Raw genomic sequence first — 26,742 nt, 5'->3', positions numbered from 1 at the left:
TTTTTATAGTCTGTTTTTCATTTGCATTTCAATACCAATGGTGAAAAGTTTCTGCTTAATACGAATAAAGGTAAAGACAGGCAACGCCCACATTAATTGTAATTTTATGCCACGAAGTCATGAATAACATTGTTACACAACAGCAAGCGGTACAATACTTAAGACCGAAAAATAGGACACCGAAATAGCAGACTCACCTTCTGCGAGTGTCTCGAAGCAAAGATAGCCTGAATCACCAAGAGCGACATGGTCACTTCCATTCATGTACATAGCCCGCACTTTCACCGATATCGCACTCCATGGTAGCAAATTCCCAATGTTTATACTGGCTTGGCTTGCTTCCACAGTGGCCTGGTAAGGCTGATGGCACAGTGTGCTCACTGAAGCATTCAAGGGGCACTTCTGTTCACTCTCGACGCACCACGTGACGCTGTAAGAAGCGGGTCTCAGCTCTTGGTAACCGTCTTGCTCAAACCTCCACAGCACAGTGGCATTCCTGCTGGTGATGTCTTGGACATGGAGGCTTGAGATGTTTCCAGGAGCTGCGCAAAAAATGCATATTTATATTGGGCAGCGGGTAGTAGTTGGGAGGTTTCTGAATAACAGAGTCTTACAGTTCCTATAGCTAATGCTAATAAGAGCGAAAGCGGAAGCTTATGCCCTCACCCGTGCTTTTACTAGACACTAATTGAAATTGATTTAGGTCGTTTAGAATTTCTTTTGCATGATAGTGGTCTAATAAACAGTTACTAGGTCTCCTTTTTTATCACAATTTTCATCCTTTTGTTTGCGTACCTTCCCTAGTCTTCATTTTTCTTTCCTTATTTTTTTCACTTTATTTCTGCCCTTTTTCTGGGTTTTCCAACCGGATGCTATGACCCTGGTTGACCTCCCTCCCTGTCAATGAAGTTGTCATTTCTCACTGAATATTTGTATTTGATAACCAAGTCTATTCTTGGTTAGCAACCCCCCCCCCCCCCCCTATTGAAGTTTTATGCACCTAACGAGGTCTTCGGCTACGTCTAAGACCGGCCCACTTTTAACCAAGCGATGAGGCAATCTGATGACGTCATTGATGAAATCATGTGGTGAAGTCTCAGAATCGTTAGTGCTTTCAATGATGCACGGGGATTTTTTTATTCGTAAGATATACTGAGCAATCGTCCTCAAACATCAACCGGCAGATTTTTTTTCTTGCTGTAGAGATACCGCTCGTAATAAAGTCGTCGGGCTTGCGAATCACTTCAAATTCCTTTTTCAAGGGACTTTCAGTCCTGCTGTAGTAACTTTTAACGCAATAGTATTAAAGAGCTCGTTGCACGAAAATTTCGGCCTCGGCGTCAGCGTTGTCGATGGTGTGCAAAAAATCATTCTATGCGTGGCCGAAAAATTGAGAACAATGCAAATAAAATAAATATATGATACAAATATTGGAGCATAGTGGGGACCAAGCCATGGTTGTTTGGGTCCAAGTGGCAATCTAACCCGGGTCATTTGCGCGGGAAGCATATAATCTGCCACACAGCCACTGATCTGTTTTTGAAAACAGTGAAAAGAACTTCCCTTCCTTATAAATGCAGCGAAAGTAGCTTTCACGTTTCACAAACACGCGTGTCCTGTATTCATGCTTCACAATACTGCAGTAATAACGCGTTGTACAAGCGTTCATTGTCAATAGGCGTCAGAATATAAAATTATCATAATGGCTTTGTAGTTGAAAGCCGGTACCCATCTACAAAACGCACACATGCTAGTGTGCTTATTCCCTTAAGGCCACGTAGTGGTGCATAGCGAATTAGAAAAGGTTTCATGCACCAAGAGTTTGAAGTACGCACTAGGAATGATGTGGCTATCGCATTCAGCTCTTGAAGGCGAAGCCTTAAAGAGCCTTAAGAGTCCTAGTTTTTTCAATACATTTGCTGTGTTTTCTGGCTTACAATTAATTCGCACGTCAATAGTAGAAGTCACTGTGGCCTAACGCAATCTTGTGTCATAAACTAAACTGAAGTGAACTGAACACAGAGACTTGGGGGGCTTATTTCTTTCAGTAGAAAAATTATCAAGGTGCGCCATTACATCTTCAGCCATGCCATCAGCCGGTGGCGGATTTATTTATGTTTCGTGGGCAATAAAGGTGTGTTTCTTTAGCCGCGTTGAATGTGCATGAGGACAGAGAGATAGTTTTGTGTGCAAGTAAATATCATATTTGCATATTTTAAAATCTTTCAGCTCAATTCATACTGCTCGACTGTTATTCGGGCCGCAATCTTACAAAAAAAGCAATGAATATTACTGAAAAATCACTTACCAGGTGCCCTAAAGCAGCTCACAGACTCTTTCGATTTCGTTACTACTCCGCTTGGGTATCGCCTTTTAGTCCGCACTCCAACAACCACTGCGCTTTTTGGCTTCAAACCAGGTATGTTGTAGCCGTTCATGTTCAGTTCAGCTTCGAATGCAGTGCTCATGCAGTCGTTTAGGAAGCGCTCTTGGTATTCAGGACAACGTTCTTCTTCTTCGTTCAAGCAGTAGCGGACCTCATAGTGATCGAGTGACGCGTTAAAAGAATCCTGTTGTGTCCATTGCACTCGAAGACCATCGAGTCCATGTAGGGAAGCTTCTATGTCTTCGGTGCTTTCAGGTTCTGAAATATGCCCGAGTTTTTCACTCCCTGTAGTAAATATTGATAGGCTCCTCCAGTAGAGTTGTTACGTACAAAATTTTATACAGCTCCTGCATTCGAGTGTAGACGAATTTTCAGTAATAAAGATTTACTGAATGGCCGATACCTCAGGGCGCTTCTTATAATACACTGACTGGAGCAAGATCTAGAAAATAGTGACGACACAAATTCGAGACTAATGAGACTTATATATAAAAGGTTGGTTGCTTAAAAATTAAAGGATTACACATCAAGACACAAGTCATATCTCAACAAAGCCTCGTCTGAGCGTAACGTAAACGGTACTGCTTGAAAAACTTGCAGATCTCTGCTTCGCTAAAATGGTTTTTCATATAGCCCTAGACGATTGCTAGTTACAAAAACGCCCGTTTTATGACCCATTTCACCTCGTAAAGGTGGGCATTTATGCACAATTAGTTCAAAACGAGCATTGTTCGGAGGCTCTACTGCTCTCCAAGTAAGCATCTTTGGCCGAGGTTGTCTCAAGGGTGGTAATACACTTGGCGTGCGAAGATGGACGACGCAAGAAATCAAGCTAACACAAGCATCGCTCAGAATATCCTCTGCTTGTGGTGTTGACAACATAAACGCAAGAATCCTTAAAGAAACTAACCATGCCTCATCTATGTTCCTGTGTAAAATATTCCAACAGTCTTTGAATGAAGGTGTGGTGCCACGCGTTTGGAAAGATGCAAAGGTGGTTCCGCTACACAAATCAGGAAACAAGCATTCTGTTACTAATTACCGACCTATTTCACTTACTTCTATACCATGCAAACTTTTGGAGCACATAATTTTCTCTTACTTGGTAAACTTTCTAGAATCAAAATCGTTCTTTAGCACGTCACAGCATGGATTTAGGAAGTCATTCTCATGTGAAACACACTTGCTTTGTTTTACCCATTCGTTACATATCATTCTAGATCGGAGTTCACTGGTCGACTGCATTTTTTTAGACTTTTCGAAGGCTTTTGACAAGATTAATCATCACCTACTACTATATAAGCTTAGGACCCTTAATATTGATGGCGGCATTCTTGCTTGGATCGAGTTTTTTTAATTAATCGCTCACAATTCGTTATTGCTAACAACTACAGCTCACCCTCTTCTCCCGTTACTTCTGATGTGCCCCAGGGTTCTGTGTTGGGCCCTTTACTATTCCTTATTTATATTAACGATTTACCCGATGTTGTAACTTCTTCGATTCACCTTTTCGCCGATGACTGCGTTGTTTACCGAAAAATCTCATCTAACTCTGACGCTAGTTCTTTGCAAAGTGACATTATTAATATTGCCAGCTGGTGTAGAACTTGGCACATGGACCTCAACACTAACAAATGTAAAGTTTTACGTATCTCACGAACTACCGGGCCCCCTGTTATCTACATCTTAAATGACGTTGATCTAGAGTCTGTAACTTCGTATAAATACTTGGGAATTCATATAACATCTGACTTGAACTGGAAACATCATATTACCTATGTTATTAACAATAGCAACCGTATGCTAGGGTACCTACGACGCAACTTTAGCCGTGCCCCTTAAGCCGTGAAACTAACCATGTATAAAACACTAGTTCGTCCAAAACTTGAATATGCATGCTCCATTTGGGATCCTTTTCAACTGAACTTGACTCACTCGCTTGAAATGGTACAGAATAACGCAGCACGCTTCATTCTATCTAACTACCATCCACTAGCAGTATTACGTCAATGAAACAGAGCCTTTCACTACAGTCACTTGAATCACGTCGCAAAGCATCTCGTCTCATACTTTTTCACAAGATAATCAATCATCCACTTTTGAAAGCTCAGTTCATTACCACTCCTGCCTATTGCTCAGCTCGTTTAGATTATCAACATAAGGTACACGTCATTAGCTGCCGCACTAACACTTTTCATCATTCCTTCGTCCCACGCACATCCAACGACTGGAACCACCTTCCCTCTGACATGGTTTCCATTTCAAGTCATGACTTGTTCTCATCTACAGTACATTATTACTTACGTGATGACACGTGAAGTGTATATTGTACATATATATTTTTGTACTCTGTTTGCCCCATTCTGATGATACTTACACGTACATTCATTGTACTGCCTAACATCGAATTTTCATGTTTTGTAATTTTTATTATTTTGATGTTACTATGTTTGCTTTTGGTTATAGTTTTTTTTTTCTGTACCCCACTCCCCTCTGTAAAGCTATGTGCGATTGAGGGTAAAATAAATGAAATGAAATGAAATGAAAGCATATTGCAAAAGCCTGTTGCTCTGAACTTGCTCTGAAACAGCCAGTTGCCCTGAAAGAGTTGATTGTTGGGCGAGTAGGTCCTTTGACATAGAAACCATCGTGAGACCGCGACTAAACACAACACACAAGAAGCGCCTGTCTTCGTCTGTTTATTCTTGTGTGTTGTGTTTAATTGCTTTATCGCAATGGTATATATGCCAGCTGCTTTGGCTGGGGCGTTCGTGTTGCCTCGACTTCTTTTGTGGCTGTGCTTGTTTGCCCACTTCTTTACCATCCAACCAACTAGCTCAGTTTTCGGTATGATAATACTTTATTGAGTCCACCTATATCGTGTTTCTGCGCTAGCATTATACCTTTCTCCTTTAAAAAATAAAAGAATCGACAGAAAGCCCTGTCATGTGATGCGAAGTACTGTCAATAAGGAGAAAAAAAACGAGATGAGATTACGGCTTACGTCGTTCAAAACAACGAGTGGGCCAAGTATAACGGTGCACAAATTACATTTGCATAAGTTTGAACAAGCCTGAATACTTGTGAAATTCGTACCTTCAGGGGGCACCTCAATGCACCCCAAAGAGAAGTTTCCTTGAATGCCGAGAGGTGACACCCGTAGCCTCAGGCTTGTAGCTGGGCTCAACTCTCCTATCAATGCATTCGTATCTGTCACGTTGCGATCTTGAGATTGGAGACCACTCCCAAGGCAAGTAGCATCATACGAGCAATTGGCTTGTTCTGTGCACCATGTCAAGTGAAAGTCGCTGACTCCAAGCCCGTAGGGATGATGAACGCTCCAGGATACGAACGCTGTGGATCGGTTCACCAACGTGAACTTCAAGTTACTGATTGATGCGACGTCTTTGGTTGCTGCGTAAAAAACACAAAAATTTATTTTCATTGTCCGAAGTTGCGGCAGTTAAACAAGGCTTTCATGAATGCTTCCTTTAGCCTTCTATTGTATAATTAGGGCTTGGTTTTTTAGAGAAAACTAGTAATTACTGCCAAGAAAGTGCAAAACCAAATTTAAAAGTGTAACATAGTAGTCAAAATGTGAGCATGTAAGTTTTTGTCTCCAGCTGTTCGAAGATGTTTCTGTACACTGGCATCGAAGTCAGGAGGGGAAGTATCCAGCCTTTCTAATCATCTGACGGATGGTCAAGTCTTACAGACACCTTTATTGTGCTCCACGTCTCTTATCATTGTATAAAGTGAAGGGTTTTCATCATGCACACTTTTAATATTAGCAGTGGCTTTTCAAAATCGGTTTTCTACCCCATTTCACCACACAAGGCCATTAACCAAAGACAGCTAAATGCTTGGGAGTAACACGTAATCGTTTTGTTTTATTTTGCCGTCACTGGAAAGCGCGTTATCTTTCGAGAGCAGAAAGCCTTCTTAGTGGCTAAGTCTTTACGATAAAATACAATAGGCTTCCAAACATGCACACTACATGGACAGGATTTGTGGCATCCTGAACTCTTTTTTGTGTACAGGTTTGCTTGTTACCATCTTGTACGCTGTTTCCGTTCACATTTAACTATTGCAGAGAAAGATGTGTGCCACAATGACCTTTTTGCCACCCTTCCCCCTCCACGCCGAAAAACACTCCACACGTTTATGCTTAGAAAAATCTTAAAAATGAGCGGAACTCATTATTTATTTTGTTTGGCCCTTTAGTGAGAGGTTCTGAAACCGAATCTTTAAATTACACATGAACAATTCCTAATGAGTTCGTAAGTAAATGAACAATATTCTGGAAGGTACGAGCCATCATCAGAAATAGAAACTTGGAACCGGTACGATGTCTTATCCAAGTAGCACAAAAGCAATAATAGTGAGATAATCAAGCCTACATAGTGCTGGCTTTTCTAGCGAACCTATACACCAGCGAGAAGCATATCGTATCACAAAATTGCTGATATGGGATAAGCACATCAAAATGAGGAAGTGCCTGAGCTAGACAGGCTGACGTTTCAATAGGAGAATTCTCATAGATATATTTGTCAAAGGAATTCACAACCTCACCGAAATTATTTGTCAGGCCCATGCCAATTCTATTTCATATCTATAAGAATATCATTTCCTTTTGCGTCAACCCATTCATTCAACTATGCCTTTTCGCCGATAACTGCATCTTGTACATGACGGTAAGTCAAATTGAGGACCAGGTTCGTCTTAATCACTGGCTTCAAAAGATTCAGGCATAGTTCTCTGAATGGGGAGTGACTCTAAACACAAAGAAAAAGTAGGGTAAGTTTTGTAAATAAAGAAAACCTCTTAATCTACCGCGAAAAAGACGAATCTGGAAATCACCAACAGTAATCATTTAAAATATTAGGGAGATACATTACCACTAAACCTAAGTTGGGAGCCCCACATTGCGGCTATTTTTTCTAAAGTGCGAAGAAAGCTGCTGCGTGTCGAGAGAAGACTAAGGAATGTGCTTCCTGAGGTTAAACTAACCGCGTATGAGACACCAGTTTGATCAGTACTAGAATATTTCCACACAATTTGCAGTCCCCATCACAAATGTCTCATCGAAAAATTGAGCGACTCTAAAATCAAGCAGACCGATTTGTGTTTTAAAGTTGTTTCAGACATACCTCGGCTACAGCTCTGAGTAAACAAAAAGCGGACTAAGTTGTTTTAATCAGCGCCGAATGATTTCTAAACTCAATTTTTTGTATCATGTGTATTATGGGCATCACAAAATATCCAGAACAGAAGATTTCCTTGAGCCCATAAGACCCTCCTCAAGAACGAACCACAACAAGACAATATGGCTGCCTGAAAGTCACAACAAAATTCAGAAAAAACTGTTTTTACAACAATAGCATAATAGAATAGTCTAACAATATCTGCGGTAAACTGTGCGACACCTTGATCTTTTACTTAGAAAACAGCAATAATTTTGTTCTAATTATTGTACTACAATTTCGTAATATATTCGCCTGTGATCTCAAAACTGTGTCTTTGAAACTGTTGTTAACATGCCATCTATAGCATTGAACTAATTTATTTCATTGCATTACCATTTCTGTTTGGACTGAGAAGGTCTGCATTATATTGAAGTAAACTAAAAAGATGAGAACGAAAATGTAGTGCTGACAAAGACAACGATTATCAGTTAATCAAAAAGGAAGCGTTCATGCTCGTAGGAAACATGCCTGACTCACCATCGTAAATGCTGCAGTTCTTCTTTCCGCAGTTTGAGAAATGGCAAATGGAAGAATTGTCAGACAAATTTTCCTCGTCCATGTCAATCTCGATGTTCACGTGCCGATCGGGTGCTACGTTCCAGCAGGTAGCACTGCTGAAAGTTGCATTGTCACAAGTGTAGTTTAAAAAATCTTGTTCATCTTTGAGCACTGGATAGCACAGGCAGCTTGTCTCGTTCACTTGACCTGGAGAAGCTGGCCTCGCCAGGTGTAAAATGATCTTGGACCCGTTTCTTGTCACGTCGAGCTCCGGAAGTTCCGTGCATGTGTCTTGGAACTGCGCCACCTGCAGGTGTTAGACAGTAGGCTTTCAAGCCAGCTAAGTTCACACAATCTTGGTGATCTTGAAAGCGCTCATCCAGCTCACATTCTAAGCTTACACTTATAGACCGCACTATCAATGGATAACGCGAAACAATCGGCACATAGGTATTTAAATGACCAGTTAGCAGATTATCTAGCTCACCTAGAGATAAGCAATATCATTGGACTGATGCATCTTTGTCAAAAGAAAAGGCTGGGGTTGGCATCTTCTTTCCTTCTTTGGACTGGTCCTTTTCAATTCGACTTCCAGATTATACCCCGGTATTCATTGCAGAATTATTGGCCATTGTCCTTGCCCTACGCAAATTGCCCTCAAGTGAATCATTAGCAGTTATCATTACAGATTCGTTATCAGTTTGTAATGCACTTTCAGCGGCAGTAAATGCACAACTGATGAATACGTTTCGGCATTTAGTACCAAAAAACGTAAAAAAAAACTGCATTTGCTATGGGTACCTGGCCACCGTGGATTATATTTGAACGAAATGGCGGACTCTTTAGCAGCAGTATCCCTGGGTGAGCCCACCATCCCAGTTTTGCCAGATACGGCTTACGTGACAGCGCTAAGGTTACGAAATGCTTGCCTGCAATGGGGAAAAGGTAATTTGGATAAATTCAAAAATTTCGAGCATTTGAGCTATTGCTGGAATAAACAGTGGTGTGTATCTCGCCAGTTAGAGGTCACTTATACCAGATTGCGCTGTGCAGTTCTACAACTAAATTATTACCTTAACAAAGCTCGACTCAAGGCGCCACCGCTATGCATTTGGTGTAACGAAATTGAAACAATTGAACATTTCTTTTTATTCTGCCATCGTTATTCTTATCAGAGAAAAAGATTTTTAGTAGCCCCATTACAAAAGCTAGGAATACAAGTAAATCTACCAGTAATTTTATAACTTGGCGGAACTTCATTTGGTTACTGCCACAGGGATGTATGCTCCACTGTGTTTGATTACATCAACGCAACTAAAAGATTACCGTGCTAGTGAACCCCAACCTTTTCAGATCTTTAGTTTATAATTCGTAGTTATGTCTATCAAAAACAACAGATGGTTTGACCGCTTGCTCAGCAAACATTTTTTTTTTGTAGTATTATTTTTAAACTACTTTTTCAGATTGGCTTCACTTTCATTTTAGTTTCATTTAAGTATCCTGCCGCCCGGTTCTTGGCCCGTCCTCCTCTGTGGGTGAGCGCCATCCACAAAAGGCCATAATCATCATCATCATCATCATCATCATCAACGTAATCAATTGTGGAGATCATGGGCGCCATGAGAATCACTAAAAAAACTTTTAAGCGGCCGGGTGGAGGGCTGAGTGGAGTCCGAAACTTTTTCCTGTATATGTTCGTGCGTGCGTTCCTATGTTTTCGTGAACAAGTACAAATGTAAAATTTACCAACTTCTGGTGTGTGAGGAGAGGATAGTTCGCCTATAGTACAGATCTCCGCGTGTGTATGATTGTTATTAAATTCTAGAACCTTTTTATAGTTTTTAGAGGTTTTTATGACGCATTTGGATCTTTAGAGCACCTAAAGATAATTGGATAGCTCGAATGCTTACCGTCGTTAGCACTCAGGTAGCTTGCTGTATAGGGGCCAAAACGTATCTTGATCATGACGGCGTGCATGTACAAAATACTGTTACATAATATTTTTCTAAAGAAAAAAAATCTGGTTGTCCTGGTAATCGCAATTATTTGAAGGTAGCCAATTGAAGAGCACTTGCGAACATTAGGTCGTGCGGATTGGGTTAATTACACATAGTCTTCTTATATAACGCCACTAGAGGCGCGAATTGGGCATCGGCTCAGGGAGGTCATCTAGCTAGAAAATATATGGCAGGAAAGGAACGATGGGATTACAGTCAGCTGCCGTGAATTCACTGAAGCAAAGCGTTGTAATGCAAAGCACAAAAGTGTGAGTTCGAATATCGATCTGACCGACTGCACTTACTCGAGGTTCCAATTGAAAATGTGCCTTTTATTTGCATTAGGTGCACGGCACGAAAGTCAAAATTAATCTACATCACCGCGTCACTGCACCTCGGAATAATATTGTGCTTCTGCGCAGTGACACGCCTCAATGTATTCTTTAATTATCAGACATCCCAATAGGTAAACATACTCAGTATCTGTTAGATTTGTTCATCAATACTGAATCAAGCGTCCTCTCGGTGGTGTTTGTCAAAGGAATGTTATTTAGTGTGAAGCCATGGAGAAAGTGATGACAGAGAATTTATTCTGCAAAAGACAGGGTGTGCAAACACTGAACATGTTTGCATGCCCGGTCTATTTTCAGAACGAATGCGTACGAACATTCCCAGCTTTCCGTTATTCTATACAGGGAATTCGTTGAGGCGAACGTGTGACGAGGTACTCCACATAGGGGCAAAGGAGTCGAATTGTTTTATTTATGCATTGAGTACCACAATTAAAGAGGCTGGTTGAGATTAATTTTTATTGGGTTATTTGTTTATTGAACCGGATGTCTTCCAACCTTTTGTGGGAAATCGACTGCTATTTTTATTTTATTATATGGAAGCCCCGGTATGCGCATTTCTGTATTGATACGCCTCAGTGATCACTGCTATGTTGCCCTAACCACACGTACGTGAAACTTTGCATCTCTATACTAATGAATCAAGCGACGGAGAATCTTACTTTGTCTCCGCTAAGTTTCCCAAAAGTAACTGTGCGAATTTTTTTTATTTTATAAAAAAGAACTTGCATTATTGTCCCTAAATATCAAGACTGTGGGGACACTGCGAATGTCGTATGACACCGAGTAGATCCCCTGAGTCACACGATGTACAGGAAAAGAGCCTGACCAGTGTGAACTCTCTGGCGGTGGTATGCGTGGCATGCCCGCTGCAGCTGCATGAGGTTCGCATAAAATAGGGTCGTGATAGCCTTCAAACAACGCGCGAGATTGAAAACGATCAGACGACTTACAAACAAACGCGGCATTGAGCATGTTTGTTTGGTGGGCTCCACTTTAAAAACAACAAAAAAAACCTTGTATGGGATTCTGCTTTGCAGATTTTCATTTGTGAGTAACCAAGTATAAAATATTAGTTGCTTTTTTATATTTAGTTTAGTTTACTTAGCTCCGGATGACAGAAAAAAAATGGCTACTGTTTATAGAATCCTGCGAAGCTGATAGTGTCCAGCCAAATCATTGCGTGAAAATTCAAATTTGAAGCACGCTTTGTGAGGACTACCGCAGCATGAGTTTTTACGTTCCGCTTTGCCGGTCACATTTGGATGGCGGAGGTACACTAGAGGTCTGCATCCTGTGCGACGTCAGTGAACGTTAAAACATGCCAGATGATCCAACTTTCCTAAGCCCTCGCATGGTGCGCTAGAGTAGGAGCAAACTGCTCAACATATTGTCGCTATATTTTATACGCAAGCTTTCACGTATTTTGCGGTGTGATCCTAAAGAACAAGCTGCGATGCTTGATAGCTTTATTAAAAGAGGCACATTGCACAGACCTTAAGTATCAGCGTGTATACAGTCAAGTGTTTTTTCATTGTGATAGTTGCATTATTAAGTTACCGTCATTCAACCCACATCTTGAAATCGTTTGTTGGTGCAGATAAACAGAATAGCTACTAATATGTAAGGTTACCATTGCAAGCACTATTACAGAACTAGTAGCAGTACTCATAGTGTGGAGTTTAGGAGTGATGGTTTAGGACCAAGCCTTCCAAGAGAGGCAGTCACTGATGATACTGAAGACGTATAAGAAAGCGCTTGTTCTGTGGTTTCAAGGAAGCACTGAAACCCAGCGTTCCCGCAAAAAAAAAAGGGGTGTGGGAGAAACCTCATATAAATGCACAAGGTGATTTCCGTGCATTGCAGTTGAAGTTGTTTCCCGCATGGCCCGCAGCTTCGGTCGACAAGGTTCACAGTTGTTTCGATATCCTGGGGTCATTTCCTGTAAGTACCGAATAGCGATTTTGCCCAGTAACGTACTAAGTACTATGTTCTAAAGAATCGATACTGCAAGCACACAGAGTCACACTGATCCACTGAACGCGGCCGCCATTTAACATGTCTATATGCTTGATTTCCAAGAGCACTCGCTGTTAAAGGCAGCACAACGAGTAAATGCAAAAACGAAGGAGAATGTTGGAAAACGTGGCAAGCATCATTATAAGTAAAATAATGATGAAAAAAGTCAGTATTGCAATCTTCGAATCCGAAGGTCCCAGGTTTAGTTTTTTCCAGCACTTCGTTGCCTTTTCGTCTACGTTACCATCGTCCACCTTCTCATCTTTTCGTCCACCTTCACATCTTTGTGCCAATCAATGCAATGCATTTAAAACAGTAGATAAACGATCTGTATACTTTTCCTAGCTTGAGTGTCTACTGGGTTTTAAACAAGTCACCATGCTCCTTTGCGGCATCAACGCGTTTCAATCAGCTATGATCAGGCAGATATAATAGGGTTTTCGCATTGACAGCATTATATTTATTAATTTTCGTTTGCAAAAGTACCTTCAGCGCCAAGATGGCATTATTTCAGTGGGGTTTTAGAAAAAAGTAGTTACATGAGCAGATATATGTATTTCACATACAAAGAGGAAAATATCAGCTAGCAACAATGCGGTGGACATAACTTAGAGAAGTGACAACACACACATATCAAGCAAACATCTTGAATGCCGGCATGGTTTCCTCAAAAAAACAGAAAACGTAACAGAAAAAGCAGTGGCGACTGGTGGTTTATACTTTGCTTAGCTGATTTATATAAAGCAGCAGTAGTTTCCTGCATAGGCATCGCCTTTGCCACATCAAGACTGAGGAAATGTACGATTGTTAATCAGTATTTAACAAATAGCAATATGCAGTCGATATTCGCACGCAGCGTTTTCTCAAAATAAGCATCAAGTGCTCTGCGTTATATTTTTTTCTGCCACCCCAACGATTGCCGTACGTCAAGCAGTGCAGTGAGAGAGGCTCTGAATAAACATCTGCGGGAAAAAAAAAATGATGTTCACCGTACTCAGGCTGCAAGCTGTCTGTGAGGACACAAGGTCACTAACCCTGAGGCAGGATTTCCTAAGCGCGAAACGGCAGTACGCGGAACACACGGAAGAGTGGCTGTTACCGCTGTGATACGCGGTCAACAGTCGTAAAAGCGAAACGAGCCGGCGGACATGGCGCGGCGTTATGGGCTCGTAAGAAGGGGAGCGTGAGCACTGCCGAAATCGCGTTGCTGCGAGACAACGGGAGGCAATTCGGTGGAGAAGCTTGTTTTCTTACACTTGCCAAGACATGATTGCCCACGTAGGCTATACGCAACTCTCTATTTAAGAGCAGTTTGCAGGTCTTCTCTTGAGTTGCCAAATCATGTGCACAGAGCACGTGGCATTTCCATGGCAACGTCGCTGATGTGTTGAAGTTTGAACAGCGTCTCTAAATATCAAAAAATCAGCTTTCTGCGCACATTATAACACTCAACTTTCAATAAAATCAGCCTTCATTCGAATTCAAGATATATTCCACCCAAGCAAGCGCCATTTTTTTTTGGGGGGGGGAGTGTATTTTATAACGAAAAAAAATAAAAAAACATTCTATATGACACGTCTGAATAGTATTCAAGCGTTTTGAAGCAGTGTGGACGCTTACAAAGGTGCGAAGTCAGAGAGCTAGTGTTGGGTAGGGTTTTATTTTGAGATATTTCATAGGCAGTTTATGGCTGGTGCAAAACAGCTATCTAAACCAAGATTTGGAATACTCCTCATTGTTTAAACTAAGTCCTACAAACATATATCTCATAAACCTACGATAAAGATTGCGTACATATTTCCACATTATGTAGATAAAAAAGTGTGCAGGCTTGTGTTACGCCTGCAGAAATGAAATGACGCCATTGTTGAAAGTGTGGCAGTTTGGGCTAGTTGGTATCACAGCACGCTAGTTATAGGGCGAGAACACAACGACGACAAAGTCCTTCTTGTTTTGTTTTTTTGTCGTTGTTTTGTTCTAGCGCTATAACTATCGTCATGCCATTGTTGGAATATGTTAGATGTCTGCTGATGGGGTTTTGCACTCTGTCACTGAGTTCTCGGAGTAGGCGGTCCAAGTTATGCACTTTTATAACCAGCCATGACGTAATCTGGATATACTGCTACGCCTCCGCCATATACCGAAGGGTTCATGCAAAATGTCGGTTTTAGCAGGAAAGCATATTTAAATTTTGAGAGCTGCTGGAGAAATACTTTAAAACGATGTGACAGGTCTGTTAGCGTGCCGCTTAAGACTTGGCATGAAAGGTGTTTTTGCCAAAGAGCTGCGATAAGTCACAAAACGAGCGTCCACAATAGCACAGGAAATTGCAACACCTCAAACATCGGTGATATCCACTGAATTAGGTTGGCGAGACAATGCTATCGCTTGTACGGGCCGTTCATTCACATGAAGTACAATCTGAAGCACCCTTACTCAAACCTCACACATTTCTTCCTTATCAAAAATGTCATTCATACTCTTATTTTGCGAAGAGTGTTGATGAAGTTTATCCCTTTCATGTAGTTTACAGAATGTGTTTTCAAGTGACAAAGCATTGTGGCTACACTATCAATGCAACATCCGACGTTCTAAAAACTGTCTTGCTTGGGCGTTAAGCAATTTGTAGGTGCACGAGTACAAATGCTGAATGCTATTGCACGTCTCATTTGCGTAGAAAGGCGAATGGAAGCAAGTGTTTCGGTACCATAGCCGGTGCACATGCTGGAAACTTCATCAGCTTGAAAAAACAAGAGGCATAACTTACGGCTTACCTATTTTTCATCAGCGTTCCAGTTTCCCCTTTGTGTGCACCAAGGGACGTACTAGTACGTCGGCATTCCGATTATCAGCCAATACACGCCTGACGTCGATGCTGCTTACGTAAACGTATACGTAAACACACGCGCTCTGGGCGTACTGCGCCGCGCTCACCCTCTAACTCGGCAGCATGCACACGGCGGCCTACAGATGGCAGCAATTTTTACACAAATCTTTATGTACACTGGTAGCCCTTTGATACATTATCTGAATAAGCAAATCTGACATTTTAAAGCTTGCCCGCCAACTGAAACGACTGAGGCCTGTGCCTTCTTAAGCCAAAATTATCTGATGTCATCATATCATTTCGGAGCGAAGTCCACTTACTGCATATTCGAAACACAACTATCTTCTTTTTGGGACAGGATGCCGCCTCACTGATAACAACCAACGTAAACTCCAAATTTTTAGACGCGTCATGAGGTATTCACGAATGATGTGTTGATGAAGTCTCTAAATACACAGCTATACAGCTTGTAAAAAAAGGCAGTAAAATGTTTCAGCTGTAACCGCCCATACAGCAAGAGTATTCGATTCTAGACCTTCTCTTAGGTGCAAGTTTTATCGTTCGCGAGGGTCAACAATACGCGAAAATTTTACAGTATTGTTCTTCCTTTGATGAAAGTCCTCCTAAAGCAGAGTCCACCAGTACAAATAATTAAAAAAAAACATGTTCAGGAAAAGTGTCAATAGCATTTTCCATGAGCAAGCTTTCAGGTACTCTCACATTATACTCTAGTTTCAGCTTGAAAACCTCCAAAATTGTGACACTAAGTATGTGGTCTCTTAAAAAGACCCCTGACAGCGAAAGTTTTGTGTGCAACTTTTTTGCAGGGATTTATAGTTTTGCGTAGTGTAATGCCGAAATTGAATCGTAAGTGTGCCAACGCATCGTATAATGCATGCTACCGTCATTCACTGAAAGTCATTTTTCGTCAGTTTAGAAAGCCCCCTCAATACCAAAATAAACTAGTGCCCCACACAGGACTTTGTGCGCTCAAGCTTTAGTGACGCTGAACGCGCGCTTTTAAAATATGGGGACCTGTGGGCGCTGAAGAGTGAGACAATCTAGGTGCTTTTAAAGTGTCCCCTTTAGAAAAAGAAAAGCATTCCCGGCGTACGCAGCCAAAACCACCTTGAGAGCTGCCCGATGCAAGAGCGAGAGGGGTGATGAACAATAGTGATAGCCGGGCGGCAGTCGGAGCACTGTGCGTGCCCCGCATATGTTCTCTGAGGCCAACCATGCTTGCTTGAACTATATACCCGCACGACGAGGCCCCGAGTCTACGTCAACCCCAGAAAATGACGATTGCGTCTGAATTCTTGGACGAGCAGGTGTATTCACACTAAAACCTAATTAATTATCTGATGGGCAACGCTCGTCCCTATATTAGTCGATCAGACGCACCCCCGCATGCAGGACTCTGAAACAATGCAAGCATCTGGAATTTCAAAATTTGGGATCAGGGGTCATTGATTACCTAATAACACGAGTAGAGCTTCCAAAGCGATAACAGAATGAGTACCATGATCTTAACTTTTGCAGAGAAGAGGAGATGCGAATATCGAAACTATGCTATTAATCAGGTTCCGCTTATATACTGGGTATACCCATGAAACTTAGCATTTTTTGTTCAACATTTGGCCAGGATATAAACGTGCATTCAGCTGAAATAACAGCTCATCTGGACCACTTAGCAGACACGCAAGAATGATAACAAGACAAATCTTTTTATGTTCCTTCGGTATAAGCGATATTGATTTGGAACAATTGAAATTCGCTTTTAACAATTCCGCTGTTCGTTCATCACGACACTTAACAAGAATATGCTGAGAAGAGTGAAGCCTTGATAAATGCGAATGTGTGGTTGAACTCTCGGCCATGGCGACCGTATATGGGTGGGCAGGGGATTAAAAACAAAGGAAAACACAAGGTAATTCATTAAATTAGTTAGCGGTGGTGGCCATTCTCCCGTTCTCCTACATCAAAAAGTGCTTCCTCATTATAGTGATTTATGTCATAAGACCTTGTAGCTCCAGTGTTAGCGTCAATACAGTAAGGTGTCATACGAATGACGAGGCATAAAGCGTCGTATACATATTTTTGCGATCCGGAATACGCAACCCCACAATTTTGCGAAGTTGCGAGACGAGATAGCTTCACGAGCAATCCGAGTGGGTTTATGGTTGTTGGTTGTCATAAAAAGTGTAGTTATTGAACCAAACTGTGCAATCATGTTCTATGACGTCTACTAAAGGGTCCGTCATGCTGATATGTGCTTGTTGTTTTTTTTTAAAAATATGGCGTCCTTGTTTCAACCTCCAGGTAATGCACGTTAGCTCACTACGGCTACACACACCCAAAGCTTGCTTTGCTTTCCAATCCACCAGGTTTGCGTTAAATCAAAAACATTATTTAAGTTCATCACATTCTGACGCCGTGCATATTTTTACCTGATTATGTTTAAGCAATGAGCATTCACAATTTAATGAAGTTCTTCAGACGCAGGCAATTCTTTTTATATATTTCTGTTTATTCTTGGTAATTTAAGACTGCCACTAAGTTTAGTTTTCTTTTCAAAGAAAACATTCTAATTGCCTCATGTCGTTTATTTTAGAGCACGCTTATAAATGCTTTCGTCATTATTTATTTCCTTTTATTTAGAAAAGTGGTTCTAGTTTCATTGTTCATTTTACGGCCTTTTTCTCCCTTTGAAAACTATCGAGCAGTAATCCTACATAGCATTTTAAAATGTAAAAAACTTAAATACCAGATATACTCTCACAAATTTGTATTATTATGTCTTAATATGTGCATGCCTCAAGTTCTTGCAGTGTTATACCAGAATCCCGTTTCGCAACTACAGCTTACATTCGCAAACCTACAGCAGTTCCTCCCGCTACATAAAACTGTTTTGTACTATCACACGATAGTGTGCGAAAACAATGCTTTTTAAAGAACGTGTGAAGCTATGCAAAGCCAACAAGTATGAAAAAAAATGAAAACGAAAAAATTCTCAGAACGATATACCAATACGAGCTATACAAATATGCAGTTTCCGTGTTGCAGAGTAAGTCTGCAATCCTTTTCTGATACACACTTGACTAAATTCTATCGGAAATCGGCGCTCAAAATTTTGATTCGGAGTCCGTACTTCACACACTTTGTATTCTAAATATTAAAACCCAGGAAGATTGCGCAGGTGTTGTAGAGATAAAATTTTGTTCACGTAGTAATGCATAACAGTTTTGGAACAGGTCAGCAAAGGATCTGCTTGACTGAATCGTCTAAAGGCGACGTGCTTGCCCAATAAGTTCGACATGCGGCGTCTGTGCAACATCCGGCATTACTTGAAGGCATCGGCTGTGTCTGAAAAGTTCCCGCTTCTGCGATCGACGCCTCGCTTCTCGGTTTAGCGGATGCGATGCAACTGAGTCACATAGAAGCGTTTTTTTTTCTTGATCTCTGGCATATATGACGTTAGCCTTGGTTTCGAAGAGCTGAGGCAGGCGAAAGTTGAGACAAGCATTTTCTAATGAGACAATGACGCATTTCGCAAGAAGACTGTTTACCTAGGCTGATTTGTCCATGGCTCAGAACAACACACGAGCAGAAATACGAGCCATCAAACTAGCAAATATCGTAAAATGTATTTACTGGAATGCGAATAGTATTGCTGAACACAAATTAGTGCAGCCAAACACATTTGCTAACTCTATAAAACACACAGTGAGAAAACTTGTGTCAAAGTTCTGTAGGATTTTACGTGCCTAAACCGAGATATGACTGGATATGTCGTGGGTATGCAGCCGAAAACCACACCCGCTACATCGCCGCAGAGCACGTGAAAGTTGGAACCATATGGTTCCGAGTTTCACTCTAACAATGCACGAAATGTGACTAACTATTGCGTTTGACACACAAAGACGTCCTAAACAAGTGCCATTGGTGAGGTCTTTAGATGCTCACACAAACTTTTATTATGTTCATGTCACTTTTGTTTCAACTCGAAACGTAACGCGTTCCAACAGAAGCGATTCATATTAACATTTTATATGCTTTTGAAATGGGCGGGGTATGTATGCTTCACGGTTCTAGTTCCACTAATATTTCACTATTTATACACGATAACAAACAAAATGAAGTTTTTCAAGCTAATGTTAATGATATCGCATGTGCTACGAGCTGGTTAAATGAGTAATATAGGAAAATATATTGTGATATGAGCAGAAACCATGAAGAAAATGAATATTGAACATTGTAATACAATATTGAATGTGAACAAATACTCTACCTGTATGTACCGAAGAAACATGTATTTACAGAAAGAGCGAGTTAGGAGAGGAGAGGCGGGGGGGGGGGGGGCTGTGGTGTTGCCTACAGCTATAGACTGCTTAAGTTTCCTGTGTGCGAATTCCTTGAGTGCTTAAAAACACATTTTATAGTACACATTACCGTTCAATATATTTCAGTTTTTACATTTATTACAAGCCAGCTTGCTGTGATTAAAAATAATATTCTGAACGTCTTTCAATGAAGACGCTTTTTTTTCTAAATTTATCATCCAAAGGCAACTCGTCAAGTCACGTCAAATACATTTGACAACATTCTAAATCACGTTAACATTTTGGTACACCTAAACTGTTTCGAGGCAACGTCAGAGATAATAATATCTAGCGTTTTCACGTCCTGAAATCCCGATATAATTAGCACGGACACAATAGCACAGTAATCCGAAAATTTAGTCCATCTGGTGTTAGTTAACAAATACCGGCATCGCACAGTACACAGGCCTTTACTACTTCGCCTCCACCAAAGCAACCAGAATTGAACCCGTGATGACCGGAACAGCAGCAGACTACCGTAGCCGCTGTTCCGCCAAGCAATGTCCGATGTCAGTATTCTCTGAAATTTCATAACTGCAAAGAAAGTCATCCAGCTTCACGTAGCCTCGTTCATGTAAAAAATGATAAAAAAATGGCCGATTATCTTTCAGCACTTTAGGAAAATGCGATAGGAGAGTAGCTCTATCTCTCTCTCTCTTCTATAGTATAGAGGAAAATACAGTTTGTTTTTGTGTTTTGGGCAGTCTAGTCCTAAAGTCAAAACATTTTTCGTATTCTCGCAATGATAGGGCGTAAAATAATGGAATTGTCTCGTGGTGCAGTGCTGACGACTGCGAAATCTTGATGTACCTAACCAAGGCAGATATGAATGCTGATTCTTTTTGTTGTTGTTATATGTTCAGGCTTCAAATGCCAGTAATCTGTAAGTTAGCCGCTTTGATGAAATGCCTGAGTGCGCTGCTGGTAATCTTTTAAGCAAGAAATAAAATGCGCAAATAGTAAAAGGTACAAAGTGAAGTGCCTCTGCAAAGTATGTTTTTTTTTCTAAGCACGACAAAAGAGCTTCCTTGTTGCATGCATACTGGTTTAACTTGATATAAATCCGTGCAACTGGCAATTCGAGGATATTCATACATCTGTAGGTCATGATGCTGCGTGGGCTTTTTGAGCACCCTGAAGCCTCCAGAGAAGTATTAAAAATGAGCCCTTTTCAATTAGGTCTTCGTCATCAGATCTGGTTATCTACGATGAGTTATAGGTGCGGGTAGGGGGCGCAGAGTACGGCAACAGTGGCCGAACTATGGGGGGAGATGCTAAGTGACCATACAGTTCGAGTGGAGCAGATGTTATTGAACGCTAGATGATAAAACGAATCAGAAGTTTCCAACTGCAGCATGCCTGATCAGAGGGCGTTTCTGGCACGTAATAGGACAGCTGGGTCAACCCTAATTAACTCAGCATATTTGTAGGAGTGCGTAAGGCTAGCGACACGGCACCACGGCAACACCATATCAGTGGAGTGCGGTTCCGTTTGATGATAAGCTTGGTTTATCCCGTTTGGAATGAATCATTCAACGCCGCTGCGTTGTTTCCAACATAGGAGCCATATTCTGTGATAACCGAAGCTTCAATAATTGCGATAGCGTTTCGATCATGTGATCAATCTCAACTACACGGAAGCACTACTGACCACTGCTGAATTGATCAGCCGTAAGTATTGCTACTATAAAGTATCCAGAATGTAGCGTACAAAGGAAATTCCTATTAGATTGATTGATTGATATGTGGGGTTTAACGTCCCAAAACCACTATATGATTATGAGAGACGCCGTAGTGGAGGACTCCGGAAATTTAGACCACCTGGGGTTCTTTAACGTGCACCCAAATCTGAGCACACGGGCCTACAACATTTCCGCCTCCATCGGAAATGCAGCCGCCGCAGCCGGGATTCGAACCCGCGCCCTGCGGGTCAGCAGCCGAGTACCTTAGCCACTAGACCACCGCGTCGGGGCAAAAAATTCCTATTAGATGTGTGTGTGTTTTTCTAACTGTTCCGTCTTTTTTGCGCTGAGAAATTAGTCTAAAAAAGATATCTTTCGACTTCATCGCACTTCGCCTTATCTGTGATACACATATACTTAAACGAAATGCTCCTAAAGATAAAGCTACCCATATATTGTGAACAATGAAGCTCACCATGAGAAAAACAAAGCAAAATGCAAGTTTGCATGCATCGAAAGCGCTAACCCTATGTAGATGCATATCAGGGGTTACTTTTTTGACCGTTCTGCAGTACCGAAAATGTTCACGTCGGAACGGTTCATATAGCGATGGAACGTTTGGTCTACTTGTCTCTTGCTCTTCGAAAAGCAGATCATTCATTCCCTTTCACGAAGCCGTACGAATGAATTTCTCATAAAGCGCAACACTCAGGCAAAAGTTTCTCGTTGCACTGTGTTTAAATATATTTGACAGCCTTTCACCACAACCACGCTTCCAATTGCTGTTCTTCACATTTCTGAACTAATGAATGCGCAACATTTTACTAAAGCTTGTATTTCTCTCTAATGTTTTACGGTTTGAGCTCAGGTGCCTTCTTCAACGGTGGAAGTGAGCAGTGTGGCGTTAGTGTTTGTTGCTGGATAGGTCACGCCCCTCGAACTGCAGCAACCGGAATATGACGCAGCAGACTTCTTCTCCGAGTACGTCGAGTACTGCGGCAAGTGCGCACTTGACATCACGCTGCTTATAGGTCCGTTTCGCATACGTGTTAGGAAATACTGGCTTCAAGGAATGCATAGAACCTTCCTTGTACAAAACCTGCACTGCTCCATCTCCAGTTTCAGAATTCAATGATACGTCAACAGTTGCCAACAGTTTTGATGATGATTGATTTGATATGTAGGATTTAACGTTCCAAAACCACCATATGATTATGAGAGACGCCGTAGTGGAGGGCTCCGAAAATTTCGACCACTTGGGGTTCTTTAACGTGCACCCAAATCTGAGCACACGGGCACACAACATTTCCGCCTCCATCGGAAATGCAGGCGCCGCAGCCGGGATTCGAACGCGTGACCTGTGGGTCAGCAGCCGAGTACCTTAGCCTCTAGACCACCGCGGTGGGGCGGCCGACAGTTTTGATAATACGCGACACCACTAAGCAGACATAAGGAAACTGTGTCACTTCTAGCCGACTTTCAAGTCAGGTTCAGTGACCTACGATTGATAAAACTAATTGGAAGCGAATATAACACGCAATGACCACGAACTGGGCAACTTACCGCCAGCGCAGAGCAGAAGAAGAACGCGTAAAATCCCGTCCATGCGAGCGATGCGACGGGCAACGTCCTTCGCCACGTTCGAGTACGCCCCATCACGAGCAAAAACACCGGAGAGCTCGGGACGCGGACGTCATGTTGCGGCGACGCGCACAGCTGCACGCGCGATCGCGAAAGCCGAGTGCATATTACGCCGTCCTCCGCAGCGGGACACGTAGTCGTACTCCCGGTCACTGTGGCTGCCCCGTTGTCACCGGCCCATGCAGCGCTGCCCCTGCGACAGCGAAAATCTGCACGGGGCGACCACAATGTGCAGCTGAGAGAGATTCGTTTTTGCAGCGGTACTGAGACCTTTGGAGCCGCTTGCCGCCTTCCGATAAGCGTATCTAGTTCGCGTTTCTTTCTTTCTCTCTCCTCTACTCTCCTTCATTTTCGCGCTTGACGTATCAGTTTCCTCCGTGGAACGCCTACCCTTCGTTTCTCCACACTAAGGGTGCAAGGCCTGAGGAGGAAGCGAAGGGAGATCGGTCGTATCTTTTTCAACAATAGTCGACGTGTATCACTATCGATTGCAGCGCCCTCCGGACTCCTTGATCGTCGCTACACTTTTCTCGGCTTTCCAGGAACCAACAATACAGCGCTCCGTTGCGCGTCCTCGACATTGCCACTGGTTACGCACGGCCCGATTATTCACTTCCTCGGTAATACGAGTTGCATGATTAGTCGCGCCTTGCGGCGCCGCAACAGGGCGGCGGATGAGGACCAACAAGACGTGGGTAGCAATGCGAGGGACATGTAAAATGGCGAAGGAGTGGGCAAAGAGGGGGGAGGGCAGAGGAAGTTCGATTAGACGCCACTTCCGTTAGGGCAATGAAGCTCGGTTTGTTTCAGACACTTCGGCGACAGACCGTTGCTTCCGCCCTTCCGAACCGCACACGCCACTTCCGTTTTGGAAAAGAGCAACACATCGGGGCCTTTGTTCCTGCTTATCGAAGCTTTGAAGGACGTCTGGCGCAAAAGTATTTGGGGTCACATTCGACCACACGCCACACAACATCGCGCCATCATTTGGAGGCGTCCACGCACAGTGTGTCTGAAAAGTATCATGTACCGGTCAGTCATGGACATTATTAAATTTTCCAGCCATTAAAATGGCGTTCGCTTCAGTGTTACTTCCCATTGCATGTTGTCAGCGCATTTTAGAATAAGCCGGATATTAAAATTCAAGCCTGCATGCCAAGCCAGCGAGATGGCTCACATTTTTCTTATCACATTCTTCTCAAAGGTCTGACGGTAATTGTGCGAAGCAGAAGAAAATATGGCCAGGATTAGCATTTAACAGTATAAATTTTGACATTCATAATATATTTTTATTGAATTCTATCAAGTGAACTTACTAACAACCTAATAGAAAAGCCCGATGGTAGGATACACTATCATTTTATTGCAGTCTCTAGATATTTTAATAAATATAGCATTCACCGTGTTTTCCTAGCGATGATGATTATAGTACAGTCATACCGCTTGAGTGTACCACAATGCACCATGGTTTCGTAACAGTGCGCAATGGACTGCGACATCTGCACTTCGTATAGGCGTGAGAGCAAAAAGTGATAACTATTTTGCAGCAGTATTGCACATTACGATAACCCTGACACACAAGAAATTTTTAATTTATTCCCTCTTTTTGTGGAAAGCAAGTTGCTGTTGCGGGAGGAGTTGCCATTGAGGATATTTGTTCTTTCAATGTTGTAGCCACTAAAGTTCTCACACATTTTTTGGAAGGTGACATTGGTGACATTAGTGTGCTTTTTTAAAACCTACTGAGGTAATATTTTGTCTGAATCGCTTACATCCAGGGGAATTGCGCACTGTTATCGCTTTATGTGTGCACCGAAGTGTACACCAATGTGTACACCGAACAGCTTAGTGAGTTTACGCAAAATCAGAGTGATAGTTGCGGGCGGGTGTGGCGAATCAGTACAGTGATTTTATATAGTAACAAGAAAGCAAACACCCCAAGGAATTGAAAATAAAAAAACACTCCTTCGTAATTACAAACTAAAAGGCATAAATCAAGAGAAACAAACAACGAAAACATGGGCTCGGCGGTGAGCAAAATAAAACCTTGGACTTTTCTATATATCAATAAAATTTCCTTCATTTAAATTCAGAAAAGGTGAAGATTGTTATGACCAACCGAAGCTTACCATACATGTCTGAGTAGTTTGACATATGGTGCAGTTAGAAAAAAAGTTTGCAAGCCAGAGCAACAGGTATTTTTTAACACTTCGATGCGTGGTGATTCTCTGATGAAGTTTGCAGCAGACAAACAGCAATCCGCAGCCCACCAAGGTGGTCTTGTGCCTAAGATGCTCGGCTGCTGGTCCGAATTTGCGCGATATAAACGAGGCTGCGGTGGCCGCACTTTCAACACAGGCGAAAATGTTTGAAGCCCACGTACTTAGACCTAAGTGCAGGCCAAATACACCAGGTAGTCCAAATTTGTGGATCCCTCCACAATTAATGGTGTTCCTAATTATTACACTGTAGTTTCTGCACATTAAACCACCCATACACTATGAACGACAAACGGAACAGACGGGTTGTAAGAAATAATGAAAATTTTTCGACACACGCAACAAACAATTGAAAAAAACTTTCATGATATTGCGGTAGCAAGGCAGCCAGAGATAAATACCCGGATAACTTACTGCGCACTATGACACACGGACGAAGAAAAGACACACGTATGCTAGAGTTCACTGTAAGCAACTATAGATCTTCACTAACTAGCCTACTTAAAAACCTTGAAAAACACCAGAGCCACAATTTCTAGCATCGCTAGTTAATATTCTCTAAGCAATGCTTGAGTGTTATTTTGATTTTCTAGTAAAGTAATCCGTGCGATAACCAACCTTCCTAATCCTCAGTGTCTCGCACTTCTGAGCAAGGGTTTGTCGTTTCTATGTACAAATTAAATAAAAATACTTTTTTAACGCAGTGACACCTTCAAAATTATTTGCAATATGACCTGTTTTGCCGTCTCTGTGATGTATCAAACGTTAAACTAATGCCGTTTTTGTGTACATAAGTTATAACTAATTTCCGAAATTCGCTTTCATCACTGACTTCGACTGCTGAAGGAGGCTGTGGTATCACCGCATGCTGAGCGTGGTCGTAATCATAATATTTTTTAAATGTTGCAAAAACTAATATACTATAAAATTTCGCAAATACCAACAAACTTCTTGTGATCTCCTTTGTCTTATTGTTTGAAAAAGCTACCAACCCTGGGAAGCGGTAGTCATAGAAACGACAAGATTATTGTGTATTATGAACGGCACTTTGCGTGCACGTCGGTAAGAAACATTTGGTGGTATTTGTTTCGACTCATGCTATCATATTGTCGTTTCCTCACCGCTAGCTTTTAGTGACGTTCCACTTGGTGGTATCACTGTATGTGCAAGCCCCTCACAAGCAGACCTGCCTAAGCTACTCAGGAGGCCGGTTTGTGAAGCTGTCTAGGGGCAGGTGCAGTAATATCGGCACTTCGTAGCCTAGCTGCGCTTTGCTTTAACAAGGCCATCAGTGGAATATAATCTGAAACAAGAAAACCAGGCGGGGCAGTCACCTGCAAATTTCGCAAGGATAGATCTGCCAGCAACGTGCAACATCCTCATTCGATCAACGTTTCGTAAACAGAAAACTTGAACCAGGTACGTAGCCAGGGAGTGTGCCGTAGCCTCCCTTCCCCTCACTGTCAATCGAAAGTTTTACGGTGTTTTACTCAAAATT

The 26,742-nt window shown here is 42.0% G+C and overlaps 1 protein-coding gene across 3 annotated transcripts in view; it reads right to left on the bottom strand.

Moving 5' to 3' along the window:
- The window catches only part of LOC119165302 (receptor-type tyrosine-protein phosphatase H), a 93,169-nt gene extending 69,835 nt beyond the window's left edge, over nucleotides 1-23,334 (bottom strand). For 2 of the 3 annotated variants that reach the window (XR_012885548.1, XM_075871474.1), the window contains exons 1-5: nucleotides 22,948-23,187; nucleotides 8,110-8,437; nucleotides 5,483-5,800; nucleotides 2,309-2,644; nucleotides 198-542 (exon numbers count right to left, since the gene is read on the bottom strand). Coding sequence is in view for 2 of the 3 variants with exons in the window: in XM_075871474.1 (XP_075727589.1) it covers nucleotides 198-542; nucleotides 2,309-2,644; nucleotides 5,483-5,800; nucleotides 8,110-8,437; nucleotides 22,948-23,040 (1,420 nt within the window). In the remaining variant the exon portion in view is untranslated. Of the gene's footprint in view, nucleotides 1-197; nucleotides 543-2,308; nucleotides 2,645-5,482; nucleotides 5,801-8,109; nucleotides 8,438-22,947 lie in introns of all 3 variants that reach the window. The other variant, XM_075871473.1, reaches the window with a different exon arrangement.
- Nucleotides 23,335-26,742: the final 3,408 nt, after the last annotated feature.

This window comes from Rhipicephalus microplus, chromosome 8, assembly GCF_043290135.1.
Source record: "Rhipicephalus microplus isolate Deutch F79 chromosome 8, USDA_Rmic, whole genome shotgun sequence".
Lineage (NCBI taxonomy): Eukaryota > Metazoa > Arthropoda > Arachnida > Ixodida > Ixodidae > Rhipicephalus > Rhipicephalus microplus.
This window is presented reverse-complemented; position numbering and strand designations above follow the sequence as displayed.